Here is a 17,853-nt window from a genome sequence, read left to right as displayed (position 1 = left end):
TTAAAATACTATTTTAGACAAGATTCCCATTTTCCCCCAATCCACTCATGACCATATAAAAGCTTAGCTTACACACTATTAGAAGTACCATAACTCTCTCATACTACAGCAATTTTGTACAACCTGACTGGGCTTATCCTGACTAATATAGCTATTGTGTGCTTTGATTTGCATGTTGAAATTGAACAATGTTACATTATTACGCTTTAGATACAGTTTTTGTTCTTTCAACTTCATCTTGCTCTGCAGAGCTTCCTCCTGTGTCACTGGTGTCTCTTAAGTTAACATAAAATCATGGTTCCAGCACGGAAGGTCGTCATTCGGCCCATTGAGCACGTGTCGGCTCTCTGCAAGAGCACTTCAGCTAGTCCCACTCCCCCGCCCTGCAATTTTTTTCCTTCGGGTACTTATCCAACTCTCTTTTGAAAGCCACGATTGAATCTGCCTCCAACACCCTCTCAGGCCGTGCATTCCAGATCCTAACCACTCGCTGCGTAAAAATGTTTTGTCCTCATGTCGCCTTTGGCAAAAGAACCAATCAGCTTAAATCGGTGTCCTCTGGTTCTTGACCCTTCCACCAATGGGAACAGTTTCTCTCTATCTACTCTGTCCAGACCCCTCATGATTTTGAACACCTTGATCAAATCTCCTCTCAACCTTCTCTGCTCTAAGGAGAACAACCCCAGCTTCTCCAGTCTATCCCCATAACTGAAGTCCCTCATCCCTGGAACCATTCTCGTAAATCTTTTCTGCTCCCTCTCTAAGGCCTTCACATCCTTCCTAAAGTGCGGTGCCCAGAATTGGACACAATGCTCCAGTTGAGGCAGCACCAGTGTTTTATAAAGGTTCATCATAACTTCCTTGCTTTTGTACTCTATGCCTCTATTTATAAAGCCCATGATCCCGTATGCTTTTTTAACCACTTTCTCAATCTGCCACCTTCAACGATTTGTGAACATATACCCCCAGGTCTCTCTGTTCATGCATCTCCTTTAGGATTGTACCCTTTAGTTTATACCAAATGTATCACATCATACTTTCTGCGTTAACTTTCATCTGCCACATGTCTGCCCATTTCACCAGCTTGTCTGTCGTCTTGTAGTCGATCATTATCATCCTCACTGTTCACTATACCTCCAAGTTTTGTCATCTGCAAATTTTGAAATTGTGCCCTGTACTCCCAAGTCCAAGTCATTAACATATATATCAAGAAAAGCAGTGGTCCTAGTACCGACCCCTGGAGACCACCACTGTATACCTTCCTCCAGTCCGAAAAACAACCGTTCACCACTACTGTTTCCTGTCACTGAGCTAATTTTGTATCCATGCTGCCATTGTCCCTTTTATTTCATGGGCTTTAACTTTGCTGGAAAGCCTATTATGTGACACTTTATCGAATGCCTTTTGGAAATCCATGTACACCACGTCGACCGTATTGCCATCATCAACCCTCTCTGATACCTCATCAAAAAACTCAATCAAGTTAGTTTAACACGATTTGCCTTTACAAATCCGTGCTGGCTTTTCTTAATTAATCCATACGTGTCCAAGTGACTGTGTTAGCTTTGTCCCTGATTTATCGTTTCCACAAGCTTCCCCATTACCAAGGTTAAACTGACTGGACTGCAGTTGCTGGGTTTATACTTGCACTCTTTTTTTTGAACAAGGGTGTAACATTTACAATTCTCCAGTCCTCTGATACTCCCCGCCACCCCCCCTGCATATCTAAGGAGGATTGGAAGATTATGGCCAGTGCCTCCGTGATTTCCTCCTTAACCTCCCTCAGCATCCTAGAATGCATCCCATCCAGTCCTGGTGACTTATCTACTTAACCTTTCTAGTACCTCCCATCAATTTTTTATTTCATCCAGTACTTCCTCTTTCACTATGACTTTTGCAGCATCTTCCTACGAGAGGAAGCTTCCCGGGAACATAAAAAGCGACTGCAAAAGCTTCTATAGATATGTGAAGAGAAAAAGATTAGTGAAGACAAACGTAGGTCCCTTGCAGTCGGACTCGGGTGAAATTATAATGGGGAACAAAGAAATGGCAGATCAATTGAACAAATACTTTGGATCTGTCTTCACGAAGGAAGACACAAATAACCTTCCGGAGGTACTAGGGGACCGAGGGTCTAGTGAGAAGGATGAACTGAAGGATATCCTTATAATGCAGGAAATTGTGTTGGGGAAATTGATGGGGTTGAAGGCCGATAAATCTCCGGGGCCTGATTGTCTGCATCCCAGAGTACTTGGGGAAGTGGCCCCAGAAATAGTAGATGCATTGGTGATCATTTTCCAACAGTCTATTGACTCTGGAGCAGTTCCTATGGACTGGAGGGTAGCTAATGTAACACCACTTTTTTAAAAAAAGGAGGGAGAGAGAAAACGGGTAATTATAGACCGGTCAGTTGTGGGGAAAATGTTGGAATCAATTATTATGGTTGAAATAGCAGCGCATTTGCAGAGCAGTGATAGGATTGGTCCAAGTTAGCATGGATTTATGAAAGCGAAATCATGCTTGACAAATCTTCTGGAATTTTTTGAGGATGTAACTAGTAGAGTGGACAAGGGAGAACCAGTGGATGTGGTGTATTTCGACTTTCAAAATGCCTTTGACAAGGTCCCACACAAGAGATTGGTGTGCAAAATTAAAGCACATGGTATTGGGGCTAATGTACTGGCGTGGATAGAGAATTGGTTGGCAGACAGGAAGCAGAGAGTCGGGATAAATGAGGCAGTGACTAGTTGAGTGCCGCAGGGATCAGTGCCGCAGGGCTCAGTGCTGGGACCCCAGCTCTTCACAATATATATTAATGATTTGGATGAAGGAATTGAGTGTAATATCTCCAAGTTTGCGGATGGCACTAAACTGGGTGGCGGTGTGAGCTGCGAGGAAGATGCTAAGAAGCTACAGGGTGACTTGGACAGGTTAGGTGAGTGGGCAAATGCATGGCAGATGCAGTATAATATGGATATATGTCATGTTATCCACTTTGGTGGCAGAATATTATCTGAATGGCGGCAGATTAGGGAAGAGGGAGGTGCAATGAGACCTGGGTGTCATGGTTCATCAGTCATTGAAAGTTGGCATGCAGGTGCAGCAGGCAGTGAAGAAGGCAAATGGCATGTTGGCCTTCATAGCTAGGGGATTTGAGTATAGGAGCAGGGAGGTCTTACTGCAATTGTACAGGGCCTTGGTGAGGCCTCACCTGGAATATTGTGTTCAGTTTTGGTCTCCTAATCTGAGGAAGGACGTTCTTGCTATTGAGGGAGTGCAGCGAAGGTTCACCAGACTGATTCCCGGGATGGCTGGACTGACCTATGAGGAGAGACTGGATCAACTGGGCCTTTATACACTGGAGTTTAGAAGGATGAGAGGGGATCTCATAGAAACATATAAGATTCTGACGGGACTGGACAGGTTAGATGCGGGAAGAATGTTCCCGATGTTGGGGAAGTCCAGAACCAGGGGACGCAGTCTTAGGATAAGGGGTAGGCCATTTAGGACGGAGATGAGGAGAAACTTCTTCACGCAGAGAGTTGTTAACCTGTGGAATTTCCTGCCGCAGAGAGTTGTTGATGCCAGTTCATTGGATATATTCAAGAGAGAGTTAGATATGGCCCTTACTGCTAAGGGGATCAAGGGGTATGGAGAGAAAGCAGGAAAGGGGTACTGAGGTGAATGATCAGCCATAATCTTATTGAATGGCGGTGCAGGCTCGAAGGGCCTACTGCTGCACCTATTTTCTATGTTTCTATGTTTTCCTTGATGCAAAGTACGCATTTAGTAACATGAAGTTCAAAGTTCAAGATCCTCTACAGAGCAAGGGTGAAAATCTCAACAACGCAGTATTTGTATTGCTATTTTCACCATCAGTATGAATTCACCCTTTCTCATCCATGGAGTATCCATTTATTTTTGACCGAGCAGGCAGAAGTGCTTTTATGCAGATGATGCTGAGGACAATACTTGGGCCTTTTCTCCTTTTTGAAAGGTAGTGATGCTGATCTGGTGTTTGTGAAGTTAGCAAAAATGAAATGGTAAGGAGGTAAGAGACTACCAGCAGGGATAATGGGTATGTACTGGGTGGCACAGAAAGAAAAACTTGCATTTATATAGCGCCTTTCGCGACCTCCGAATGTCCTCAAGTGCTTTATAGCCAATGAAGTACTTTTGAAGTGTAGGCACTGTTGTAATGTAGATGGGGACAGAAAATAAGTGAGCAGTCAAAACTGTGGCTGATGGAATTCAGTGCGGGAAATTGAGGTCCACTTTGGGCTCAAGAAAGATAGATCAGAGTATTTTCTAAAGTGAGTTGCTAGGATCTGTGGCAGAGCAGAGAGGTTTTGGGGTCCATGTATTCAAAAAAAAAATCACTAAACTCGTGCTTTAAATGGCTCATTGAATGTTGATCTCAAGGGCTGGAATACAAAAGGAGAGGAAGTTATGTTACAGTTGTACGGAGTTCTGGTCAAACCCCATCTGGAGTAACTGCATTCAGTTCTGGGCATCGCCTCAGGAAGGATGTATTGGCCTTGGAGGGGTGCACTGCACCAGAATGATATCTCGGTTAAAAGGGTTAAATTAGGACAAGTTGCATAGACTGGGCTTGTATTCCCTTTATAGAAGATTAAGGGGTGATCTAATTGAGGTGTTTAAGATGATTAAAGGAGTTGATTGGGTAGATCGAGAGAAACTTTCCTCTGGTGGGGTGAGTCCAGAACAAGGGACATAACCTTAAAATTCGAGCTTGGCTGTTCAGGGGTGATGTCAGGAAGCACTAGTACACACAGGGTGGTAGAAATCTGGAACTCTCTCTTCCCCCTTTCTTATCTTTCTCTCCCTTCATCCCCCCCCTCAAAATAAAATAAAAACTTGAGGCTTGGTCAGTTGAAAATCTCAAAACTGTGATTGATAGGTTTTTGTTAGGTAAGGGTATTAAAAGTTACAGAACCAAGGCGGGTTGATGGAATTCAGATACAAATTCGACATGGAATGGCGGAACAGAGTCGAGGGGCTCTGTGGCCCACAACTGTTCCTATTTTATTAATGTTTGCTTTTTGATTTGGGTGTAGATCTTGTGATGAGTAACTTGGGAATCCACATGCTCAATTGAACAAGCCCTATGCCAAGCTTTTCATGTTTTCTATTGTGAACTTATCTTTTTGATGGTTCATCATTGTACTTGTTACACTGGAATATAATTCATCTTATTTTTCCCTTCTGCATTTAGGATGGTCAGACCAAGGCTAACCATTTACGTTTGTCAGGAATCACAGCAAGTCAGAGAGCAGCAACAGCAGAAACACGAAAATGGTAATTCTGTGAACAGTTCTTTTTATGGTAAGTACATCAGTGTGCCACACTGTAAATCACTGAAACCAATTTGATTTGCTGCGCTTTGTGCAGGCCTATCCAGTCGTCTATAAATGGGAAGAATTCACCCTTTCTCCAAAAGAGGCTGCCGAAAGGTTATCTGTACTGGAAAAGACAGGTGAAAGGGTTAACAGCATAGCTGCCAAATGTCAATTCCTTGACCTTTTTCAAATTTACTGCATAAGTGATGAGTTTGGGGAGGGGAGTATCGATTGCTGCTTTTTGCCTAACTCACTCTGACAGGCCCGTTGCTGGCCAGCAGTGATCCAGCACACGGATGTTAGTCAAAACTCTGCCTTGAAGCTGTAAAATGAATATTTCATTTTGCTTGTGTGCTTATTGAGCTGCTTGGCTCGCCTGTCTGAATTTGGAAGGCTCATTGATGTGCCATGTCTATTCTCAGCCCTGCTCCCTATTTTGTTGAGGATTTATCCACCAGTGGGAAGCAGCGCTGAGAACCGTCATTTCAAACTGCTAGTGTGAGTAAGCCCAACAACACAATTTAAATGCTAACTGGGAAATAGAAGAGGCTGAGAGACTGGAGGTGGAGAGTCCAGGACAGCTAGTGATGTGATCCGTACCATCCTGGACCGACTGTTATCACTTGCCTACCACTATCCCGCAGCGAAGGTGATATGCTGGTGTTTGTTCACTGTTGCATAACAAAGCATCTTCAGAGTGCTTGTGTTTAAAATGAGCAATTTAGTGTTTGGTTGTTTCACTTGGTAGCACTCATGAGGTTTTGTGTTCAAGCTCTACTTCAGAACTTAACATAATGCGGTACTGAAGGATTGATGATTGTTGAGGTGATCTCCTTCTGATGTGATAAATTGAGGACCTGTCTGCCTTTTCAGATGGATGTTAAATATCCTGTGGCACTAATCGAAAGAGACTAGGAGGTTCTCCCCATGTCCTGGCCGACATTCCCCTCAACCAGAATCATAAACCAATTAAGTGGTCGTTCATCTCATTGCTGTTTGTGAATCATGCTGTGCATTGCAGTGTCTAATGTGGCAGGTCCCGAGTAGTTTGGAAGAATCTGATGGGATGAAAGACTCGTGCTGTAGTAACCTCTATTTCTATGGCAGGAGCCATCATCCTGTAGCAGATGGTACAGCTCTGGCAGACCTATCTTGGGAAGCAGAGGCAGAGAAGAATGGTGACCTCTGACCTGTGGTGAGGGTTCTTTAAACGCACGTCCGAAGATAGCGATGGGTGCAAACAAATTCATTCAGTGTTGCTGCAACTGCATTTGTTGGCCCCTCGAACTCCTATTCCTCATCTAAATCACGCAGCCAATCCTTAATACTTTAGTGCGCTTTTAAATGCCAGCAGCAGCTGAGCATAATAAAGTATTGACAGGAAAACCCAGAAAATGGCAGATTACCTAATCAAACCAACGAACAAGTGAAGCTAAAATTGCAAAATAAAAGACTTGCGCGATCAGCAGAAACCACACTAAGATGATTACTTAACCGTTGGCAAAAGAAGTTAGTCGATTTTGTGTGGGAATGGTTTTAAGCATGACTATGTAAAATGAGACCCGCGCATAGCAGGTAGTGCGGCCTCAATTTTCTTGCTCCAACTTGCCTGTTGAAAAATCGGGCTTGAGGTCAAGGGTTCAATTTCCTGACCTATGCCTGCCACCATTAAGACCCTATGCAGTGGATGGAGCCTCAGAAAAATGGGTCTTTCTTGCTTTCCCTGCAGGGAGGATAGGAAAATGGGGAGGGGGGGGGGGGCGGGTCTTGTTTGTAAATATTGGCAGCAGGTCCTCTGGGAGGAGCCCGGGAAACTGGGGAGGGTCTTGTGGGAACATTTGAGGGGCGACGAGGTCTGTTTTTGGGTGATGCTGGGGTTTCACTGCTTTGAAGGGTAGGGGAACCAGGATAACTGGGCCTGAACTACCATTGCACATTTTCACATCATCAGCCCCACCCCTCAATCATGCTGCCACTCATCAGCCTCCTCTCTGACTTGCCAACTTTTAAGCCATTGGACACGCTCACCACTTCTTCCCCTGTATTTGGCCGGCTCTTGCTCAAAAGCACTGTGCGCTTAGTACTTACTGACTTGTATAGTCTGCAATAAACATAATTTTTGTTTTGGTTATGGAAATATACCCCCGAAAACAAAGTTCATGGTTTCCATCTTTTTATATAAAGCATTTACCTTTAGGCTCCCAAATGGATCACTGTTTTTCCTCAGAAGAGAAACAATTCAACTGAATTTGAGGCTTGTTTGTAGTTAACTGCAGCAAATCAGGAACCCAATAATTCAAAATTCATCTTTCAGCTAGGTGTAAATCACTTCGAAAAATACTGAAATCCTTGGAATGTTTCCACTGAAGGAATCTATTCACTGAACAGTGTTTTGATTTCTAAATGTCATCAAAAGAAACCACCGATGTTCATTGTTGGTGAGGTAAAGCTCCAGTATTTAATAGAACGGGAGCCTTGAACAATGAAGGCATTATAGACACGACAAATCAATGGGCAAATGTAATTGTGTGGTACAATATGTAGTTTCAATATTTTTGTTCTGTTTCAATAGGTTATTTTGGACATAGAAATTGAAGTTCAGGGCCAGGTGGTCATTCTGAATTGGTTGTTTTCATAAGCCCTTCATCATTTTCTTCCAGTTTTATAGCTGCATCCTGCATTTTTAATTTGTATGTTCCCTACTTCTTCAGTTCTGAACTTAACTGTCAAGTGGTTGATCTGTTATGGAACATAAGAACATAAGAAATAGGAGTAGGCCATTCGGCTCCTCGAGCCTGCTCTGCCATTCAATGAAATCGTGGCTGATCTTCTACCTCAACTCCACTTTCCTGCACTATTCCCATCTCCCTTGATTCCCTCAATATCCAAAAATCTATCGATCTGTCTTGAATATACTCAGACTGAATAACAACAACAACTTGTATTTATATAGCGCCTTTGACGTAATAAATCGTCCCAAGACGCTTCACAGGAGTGTTATAAGACAAAACCAATAAATTTGACACCAAGTCACAAGAAGAAATTACGGCAGATGACCAAAAGCTTGTTCAGAGGTAGGTTATAAGGAGTGTCTTAAAGGAGGAAAGAGAGGTGGACAGGTTTAGAGCTTGGGGCCTAGGCAGCTGAAGGCACAGCCACCAATGGTTGATCAACAACCAGGATCAACCAGAGGGCAGAATTTGAGGAGCGCAGATAGCTTTAGCTTTACTGCAAGGAGCAGCTGATACATTCACTGGTCCCATGCTCTCAGCAGGGAGCTGTAATCAAAGGGAGTGTGGATCAGAGATGGGCTGTAATACTGCAGTGCTGATTCTGTGCAGTCTGGTGACTGACTGGAAATTGTCTGCCTTCTTCCATCCTCAGTGATTTACTTCATTATTTGCTACGTTCATGCTGTATGTTGTGGCTAAATGTAAATGAGATGAAAGTTGAAGTCTGTTATCAGCTAGTCTGATGTAAATAGGCCAATTTAATATTGCAGCTTTTAATTAGTGTATTCTTGTATTTCAGTGTACCACGCAATTTATTTGGAAGAGTTAACAGCAATTGAAATGACGGAGAAGATTGCTCAACTTTTCAATATTTCTCCTCGTCAAATCCATCAGATCTACAAACAGGGACCCACGGGTATTCATGTGCTTATGAGCGATGAGGTAAATACCTAATGGAGTTACGATGAAAATTGCAGTGATCCCGAAACAGCGCTTAATCCTCCATGAACCATAGGAATGTAACCTAGCTTGGTTTTGATCTTGGGAAGCCATATGCTCTGAGCACATGTGAAAATGTCCTAACATTGAGATGTGGAGGAAAACAACAGAATTAGGAATTGCCAAGCTTGATGTATAAGGCCACTCTCAGGTTGGGTATTGTCTAGGATGCGACGACATCAGGCAGTGACCAGTATCATACAAGCCTATTAGGCTAGGCCTCCCACATATAAGGAGACTGGACCCTGGGCAGATAAATAACAAAGCAATCCAACTGGTTTGTCAACTATGGGCAGTAAAGTTTCATATAAAGTATTTATAGATGGTTATACAAGCAAATTAGTATACATATGGACAGACAGTGCTACCGTAGCCTACATCAACAAGTGGGGGGAGACTCCATTAAGATCCCTTGTTGAGATTCACTCTGGCCTGCTGCTGCCTGAACCACAAGGTAATACTCAATGCTTAGTTAGGATAGATACTAGTTGCAACACACTCAATCATCTCGCCATTCAATCTCATGAATGGAAGATCCATCCAAGGTAACTGAAGAAATACTCTGGATTTGCACCAGGAAATAGACCCGTTTGCCTCCCTAGATGAACACCAGTTCACATTCTTGCTCGAGGCCATGTCTGCCTGAAGGCTGGATAATCTTTTCCCCCAGGGACATGAAGGTTTATTTGCACATCTCCTTAGTTTTCCCTGATTGCGACAAAATATAGACAAAGAAGGAGCAAAAGCGATCCTGGTTAACGCCCTTGCTGGTTTCACAAACCACAGTTCTCTCTGGTCGTGTGGGATCCCATTGCCTGCCAAGAGGGATTTCCTTATAGTTGAGAGGTTTGATGTTACATCCAAGACATTCCAGTTGATGACCCGATTATGGAATTGTTAGTTTGGGATCTCCTTCCCCTGCTGGGAGATCATTTGATTAGTTCCTGTAGGGCATTACCAATCGAGGTTAATCACAATATAGAAACATTTTGTGCAATGGTAGTCTAGTCAGTTAGTCCTTTCTTGTGATGTCCTACATGTTGTGGATTATCTCCAGCGTCTCTTTGACATTAGTTTAAAACCTAGTTCTATTTAGGTTCATGTTCATACTATTTGTGTTCCATGAGCCATTTACATTTGGCTCATTAGGGATCACCAGCTGGTGTCCTGTACTGTGCAAACTATTTGGAGGTTGTCCACAGTTAAGCCCTCACTGATTCTCAATTGACTTCATAAGTTAATGTACCCATCATTCAAATGTCTTTTTTAAACATGGAAGACTACACTGTTAGCATTTTGGCTTGCCTTTAATAACCTCTAAGCCTGTGTAGATCAGCATATTTGCTATGGCATTCTGATAGAGCGGACCTTGGGTTTTGTCACTTCCCGATTTAATTTACATCCTTCCATGCCCCGAGGTTTCATTCTTGAACCCATTCTGTTCCATATCTACATGTTGCCTCGTAAACATGGTTCAGCTCCCATGTATATGCTGCCTTCTCCACTTCATGACTGCTGCTTACTATACAGCTGTCTTTATATTGAGTGCTAGATGAACCACGGTGTTTTTGCAGATCAATGGCAGCAGGACTGACACCATCCTGTCAGAGACTTTCCACTTCAGACCCTGATTCCATCCATCCACCTGGCTGCTCTGAGGCCGAGCCAGATGGTGTGTTACATTGATGTCTGGCCCTGAGCTGAGCTTCTTGAGCTTCCAACTACCCACCCCCAACATACAGTCCAGAAGCACCACCTATTTCTGTCTCCATATTATCCAAACTCTGCCCCTGCTGCTATAGACGCCCTCATCTTTGTCACTTGCAGGCTCAACTTCTCCAGTTGTTTTGCTGGTGTCCTGAGCTTCACTTTAAATAAATTACAACTTCAGCTGCTTTCATCCCATCCCTTAGTAGGTTCCACTCGCCTATTCTCTCCATCTTGAACCTCCACGGAATCCTTGTTCCCAGTACATTGATTTCAAAATCTTCATTCTCATTTGCAAATTGCTCAATGACCTTGCTCCACTCTACACTGCAACCTCCTTCAGCACTGTGTCCTAGCTCCCACTTTTTTTCCTCCAATTCAGTCTGCTATATTTTTGTCTCCTTCTCAGCTTCTCCATTGATGGCAAAGCCTTCAGCCATTATGCCCTTGCTCTCTGGAATTCTTTTCTTGCGCCCATTTGCTGCATCTTTCCTAACTTTCAAGTGCTTTGATCATCGGTAACTCTTATTTTCCTTAACTCTTGCCTGTTTACTGCCCCAAGTCTGAACTGGGATGCAATTTCCACTGCTGTTGTTTGCAGAACTTTGTCGCACAGAGCAAATTATAAAGTCTTGACCAGTTTCCTGTGCTTCAAAGACCCAAAGGAGACTGGTGTCTAAACAGCAGATGGCCAAATGGATGGTTAAGGGCATCCGACACTGCTGCTGTCTGGCAGGGAAGAAATCCAACGGTTACCAAATGTGTAATTCCATCTGTTCTACCCTCAGGATGTTTCTGAGCCATCTCCCAATTGGGTTCTAATTGACAACGTATACATCACTGTCTCAATCTTCACATGTACTAAATGTTGCTGTCTGGATTTAACTGCATCACGCAGCACCTTTTGGCCGATCAATCCTGACTTTGTTATGGCTGCCATGCAGAGACCTCCCCCTCCCCCCCCCCCCCCCCCCATCTAAATTAATGCTGTGATATGCTCCTGCAATGTGTGGAGGACGTGAAATATAAATGGCCTTATCCATAGTGTTGTCTTTATTCTTTAAATGATTTGCATCCTTCACATGCCACAGTCTTATTTTTGCAAGTTTGACAGTGGTATGATTTTTTTGGAGGGGTTCATGGTTAGTTTCAGTTTAGCTTCAGGCCAAAATTAATTGGCACGATGGTGGTGATGATTCTTGGAATTTACAAGAGGTTGTATGCATGCTCAGCATGTGCTTTCCCCAGAACATATCAAACTAGACTAGAGTGCAATGTTTGGAGGATGCAGATCATTGGGTCATCTGCATTCTTTGAATCAGGTAGGTAATTTCTCATTGCTTGTATGAATTTGGCCTTTGCTCAAAAGAAAATCTTTGTCTGCATGTACCATTTACTGATTATTTTTGTTTTTCCAGATGATCCAAAACTTTCAGGATGAATCTTGTTTTGTTCTCGACACATTAAAAGGTAACATTCTCAGCACTAATCCAATCTTTTCTAGTTCAAATTGTTCGATCCTCTGAGCTTTAAAATCTGTCATAACCTCAATTCTGAGCAATCTCGCTAAAGCTAGATTAGTTCCCAATCTTAACCATGTCAGTATAGGATGGTACCAAATAGTAAAGTATTGCACGTCACTAAAGATCAGTGATCAAGAACCAATTCTCCCAAGCACATACTGGGAAAAGATGGAGGTTTAAATTCAGTTCCGACTGCTTAATGTATTGTCTGAGTTGCTTCACCCTCCTGTTGAAGGCTTCATACAATTTCTGTAAAATTGTTTTTAAAGCTGTACTGCTTATGGTCACTTGAATAAGAAAATAGTTGTAGGCACAGTATATTGGGAGTTGTCAAGTATTCAAAAAAAAAAATCCCCTAAAAATGTTAGCCTCCTTTTTAATTTGTTTAATAACAAGGTCTTATACAAATACATGAAGCAATCCCTTAGCTAATTGTTTGCAGGTAGCTCCAACAACTTCAGTTTCCCTCCATGACTTGACTTCTTCCTTCAAACAGTTCAGTAACTGCCACAGCCCTTATCCTGGAGTCTCCTGCTTTTCCCTTTCCCTCAAATGTCCAGTAGTACCGATAACCATTGTATATGTATGAATTATGTCCATGGGTACTGATTGTTTCTGAAGCATCCTATTTGAGAAGTAAAGTTATTTTATAACCCCATTGCAACTTTATTTTGTTCCTCATTCCTGAAAATAGTTTCCCTCTCAAATTGGAATTATAAATCCACCTTTTGGGAGAGGGGCAGATTGAGCTAATTTTGTTTTAAAGTCTTTGCTTTTTCTATTTCTTTCCTACAGCTGAGGGCAGTGACAGTTACCACATAATCCTCAAGTGAGTAATTTCCATGGACAGTGTCTGCAGTGAAGGACTATACCCCTAAGTTGTGGATCCTACTCTTGGAAGCAAAATATTTACAGCCCCTCAAAGAAAAAAGGATGTTGCTACCCTATCTTGGTTGTGCAGGAGGAAGCTCGATGGGATTGTGTACATCTTCAGCAGCCTGGCACAAGTGACTAACATTTGTTGAAGCAAATTCTAAAGAAACCTCACTGGCAATTGGGGATGAGGGGGTGGGGGGGGAAAGAAAATGTGCGAGCATGTGTTTCTGTAAGAAATTGAATGTGTGCTGTTCAGCTATGATAGAAAATTGCTCTTGATGAACATGTTTAAGTGTGTTCACTGCTGTTCTTGATTGGGGCGGGGGGGGTGGAGAATAATCTGTTCAGAGCTGAACAAATCTACTGGTTGTTCTTCATTCTTGAGTTACATCTCTTTTTTTGTGCGCCATCTTTAGTGCCATGGATGGAAAATAGTTCAGATATGCATTTTGTCCTTTCAGTCTGCTCCCAAGTTCCACTTGAGATGCTTGTTGGTACGGTCATGTACTGCACATTTTGGATCACCATCGTCTGTCAGATCTTCTAACTTTCAGTCCCTAGTTAGTGATCTGGTCCAAGCCTTTTATACCATTCTGGTATGATTGAAATCCACTTAACTCTTTGGGTACACTGCTTTGCCTGAATAGCTGATTAAGATCATAACTTATTTATTCACTAGGACTGCACTTGGCGGTTTTATGTGTCTCTCACACTTGCACACATTAAGGTATCTAACATAGTTAAGTGATGGCACCCAAGCCCATACCAAGTAGATTATTCCAGAATTTTACCATTTCATCCAAGTCTTATCCTTGAGGTTGCCCGTTGTCAAGTTGATTGTGTGCAAAGTTTAGAAAGGATTTTTAAGCAGAATATTTTTGGACATCAATTGGGAAAAGTTTCATGTTCAAGCAGTGCAATAACTTTTTAATTTAAAGAAAAGTCCTTTAGCTGAATGTTGGATTCCAGTTGAGATCCTAATATTGACTACCATTCAAAATCGGCAGCTTGTGGGTGGCTGAGTTTTGAAGATCAGGGCTACTAGGCGGAGTGTCATCTCTTGTGTTCACTTTCTTGTGTCTCCCTCTCATCCCTCTCCCACCCAGCCAATTGTGCATTTCCACCACTACTAGGGATGGTCTAGCCTGTCTCATTATATGTGGTTATTGTTGATCATTTATGGAGCAGCATTGATGGCAATCAATGAGATACCTGTGCCCTGGATAGTCCTACCCTGTTCAGTGAAAATTGAATCGAAATGAGAAGGCGATAAGCTAGTAAAACAAGTTAAAATAACTTCCAAGGTTTGTAAATTCAACCATACCAGCAATATTAAAGCTTGCATATTAATATGCTCTTGAACTTTAATTTGAACACATTTGAGTCTAGTTTGTGCAAGACTGGGACAGTACATAAATTAGGTGCTCCTATTAATTCAATGAAGTGTTGTCCTATATCACATCATATAATGTGGTTGTTAAAGTGTAGAAACTTAAGTCAGATACACCGATCTCAACTATCCAATGAAGCATTTACAATGGAAAAATCTACTGTCTTCCAGAAGAGAGACTGCCAGGAGGGGTGGGAAACATTTTTTAACTCTGCATTCCCAACGCTGTGAAGACTTGCGATCTTAGTCTCCGCTAAAGTCCACACTGAGGGCTCCATTGGACTGGTGCTGAATTTAGCTAATGTCTATGCTTATCTATGGGACTTTTGAGTTGCCTGCAAGCATGGTTCCTCTGAGTTATCAGTGAAACTCTGCAGAGGAGGAAACCGACAATGGTGAGACCCCAGTATGTTAAAAGGAGTGGCGAGAAGAAGATTAACAATAGGAGTATCTCCAACCAAATAATGTTTGACATTCCCCTTTCCATACTTTTGTATGGAGAACATGTACTTACAAAATGAAATACGTGGGGAATACTAGTCTTTACAGAGCATGCTCTCATTTGAAATGTATGTAATGAACTGAATTAATCTGTACTAAATGTTGCATAGCTGCTCTTTTTTTTTTTATCAGGGTTTGGGGGTGGGGGGAGAAAGAGAGAAAGAAACATTTGCTTTCCATTGAAATTTCCTAGGCAGCTTTGGAGTCCTTTCAATTTAGTTCAGCAATAAAATTGTGCGCTGACTTTTTTTTTGATTCACATCTGCCCAACTGCTAAATAAACTTCTTCAGCTATTTTATGAAGTAAATGTTGGTGACACTCAGCCACTGGGAGTTGTATTGTTTGGGATTGGGGAATATTTAGGTACAAATGTCTGACTATACATTTTTTAGGATTAGGCAATTGCCCTCCCAGCCAGAGGCAATTTCAGTGTCATTAACACTCCACAATTGGTTTTCTTTAAAAATTTAAGGAAATTCATCAGAAATGGAAATGTTGAGGAGCCCTAGAGTAGTTCTTCGACCTAATTTGCCCACTTGTGGAGTAAAACTAACGTAAGGACTTCTTATAGCAGGGAGTTGAGGGAGTGGCTAATGAGAGAGCCAGCTTAGTTCAGTGGCGTTGGATTGTCTTCAATTCTGTATTTCAGTTCATATGTAAGTATATTCTTTCTATTTAATCCAACCTTCAAAATGTTGAAATTAGATTTTTTTTAAATAGTTTTACCTCTGGCTGTGTGGGCATATGACAGACTATCTCAACAATATATTTGCTTATATTGTGGATTGAGCTTAAGAGGATCTTGTAGTCTAATTGCAAGAGTGTGGAATTATTGATTTGAAACCATGCATTTCAGTCATAGCTACCACAGTGGCATGTTTGCAGACCCTGAACAGGCCAGTAGATTTAATTGGAACTCTTTAACATGTAGAATTTCCAGAGAGACATTGGGGCAGAAAGCAGTCTGGTGAGGCTGATGTCCTTTTATTAATGTGACATTTCATGTAATGACATCACAATATAAATGTATGTTGTGACAATTTAAAAAAAAAAATGTTTTTCCTATGCAAGTGGATTACAAAAAGTGTAACAAAAAAGCTAAATGAAAGATGAAATGGCCAGCTTGTTAATGCATTGTACAACTTCATGTGATATGGCAATGTGTTGCCCGTCATTACTTGTAACATGATGATGCTTTTTTCTAAACATGTGTAATCCACAAAATGTATAATTCACAATATGTTGAATTAATAGTAAATGGTGGTTTTAATTTTCTAATTGTCTCTGGTTTGTAATTGTCGGGGTTCTGTATGGAAATTGAGTAAATGAGGCCAATTTTTGATTCCTTTAAAGCTGTTTGATTTGTACCATAATTCAAGAGCCTTGTAATCTGGGCCTGTTGTAAAGCTGTTTGTGTAATCTGTGCCCTGTGGAAATATGATAATAAAATTCAAGAGTATCCTTTTTATTTTGTTTCTTAAACAATTTCATCAATGTATTTTTAAACGGAAGAGGAAGGAGTGAAAACTGGGTGGGGCAGAATGTGTTTGAATATTCTTCAACCTGGAGGATATGAGGCTGAATCCTGCCCCACACTATTTGGATAAAAGTCTTGAATTGGGTGAGGAACGTAGTGTTGTGTGGGAAATGTGTTTTTTGGTGGTCTTTGTTCTGCACTTCATCGGTGCATGGGCAGGGAACCTAAACACATCATTCAAAGAACTTCTCATCAGTCACAGAATGGGCCTTTACATTCACTTGAAACACATCAGTACTGTCCTTTTACAGGCACAGGCACATGCACACCAATTTAAAAAATGCTTTTGTGTCTTGCAGTTGTAAGCTGTGCTCTTTGCAGGCCATGTTGTAACCATCATCAAAACCAAACAAAGGGGCTGAGGCACAAAATCCGAATTGAAACCCAGCACAAAACCTACTCAGCTGAGATAGTCACTTGTACAATTGTACAGGGTATTGGTGAGGCCCACACCTAGACTGCATACAATTTTGGTCTCCGTATTTAAGGAAGGATATACTTGCATTGGTGGCTGTTCAGAGAAGGTTCACTAGTTTGATGCCGGAGATGAGGGAGTTGACTTATGAAGGTAGTTTGGGCCTATACTCATTGGACTTCAGAAGAATGAGGGGTGATCTTATTGAAACATACAAGATAATGAGGGGGCTTGACAATGTGGACGCAGAGAAGATATTTCCACTCGGGGGGGGGGGGGGGGGGGGGGGAAACGAGCTCTGGCCGTTCACCAGCTCAGAGTGTGGGAAGCGATTCACTCGGTCATCCTACCTGCTGACACACCAGCGGGTTCACAAGTGCCTGCACTGGTTGGATTCTGCTATCATTGCTGCTGTTAATCACATCCCGACTGAATCGTGTCCATTCTGACAGTTGAAGTTTGTTTCTGATGATGATAACCCCTATAACTGGGCTGTAGGGGACATGGTCTTGGAATAAGGGGCCGCGCATTTAAAACTGAGCTGAGGAGAAATTTCTTCTTAGGGTTGTAAATCTGTGGAATTCTCTGCCCCAGAGAGCTGTGGAGGCTGGGTCATTGAATATATTTAAGGTGGAGATAGACAGATTTTTGAGTGATAAGGGAGGCAAGGGTTATGGGGAGCGGGCAGGGAAGTGGAGCTGAGTCCATGATCAGATCAGCCATGATCTTATTAAATGGTAGAGCAGGCTCGAGGGGCCAAATGGCCTACTCCTGCTCCTATTATGTTCATTTGGTATGGTGACTGCTACTGC

The 17,853-nt window shown here is 42.2% G+C and overlaps 1 protein-coding gene across 2 annotated transcripts in view; it reads left to right on the top strand.

The window, feature by feature from the left end:
- The window catches only part of tfcp2 (transcription factor CP2), a 98,754-nt gene extending 82,201 nt beyond the window's left edge, over positions 1-16,553 (top strand). For both annotated transcript variants that reach the window (XM_070869434.1, XM_070869433.1), the window contains 4 exons: positions 5,237-5,346; positions 8,892-9,034; positions 12,217-12,268; positions 13,117-16,553. In XM_070869434.1, the coding sequence (XP_070725535.1) occupies positions 5,237-5,346; positions 8,892-9,034; positions 12,217-12,268; positions 13,117-13,154 (343 nt within the window). In that variant the 3' untranslated portion in view covers positions 13,155-16,553. The remainder of the gene's footprint in view (positions 1-5,236; positions 5,347-8,891; positions 9,035-12,216; positions 12,269-13,116) is intronic.
- Positions 16,554-17,853: the final 1,300 nt, after the last annotated feature.

The sequence above is a fragment of the Pristiophorus japonicus genome, chromosome X, assembly GCF_044704955.1.
Source record: "Pristiophorus japonicus isolate sPriJap1 chromosome X, sPriJap1.hap1, whole genome shotgun sequence".
Taxonomy (NCBI): Eukaryota; Metazoa; Chordata; class Chondrichthyes; family Pristiophoridae; genus Pristiophorus; species Pristiophorus japonicus.
The sequence above is the reverse complement of the archived record's forward strand: the minus strand, read 5'-3'. Positions and strand labels throughout refer to the sequence as shown.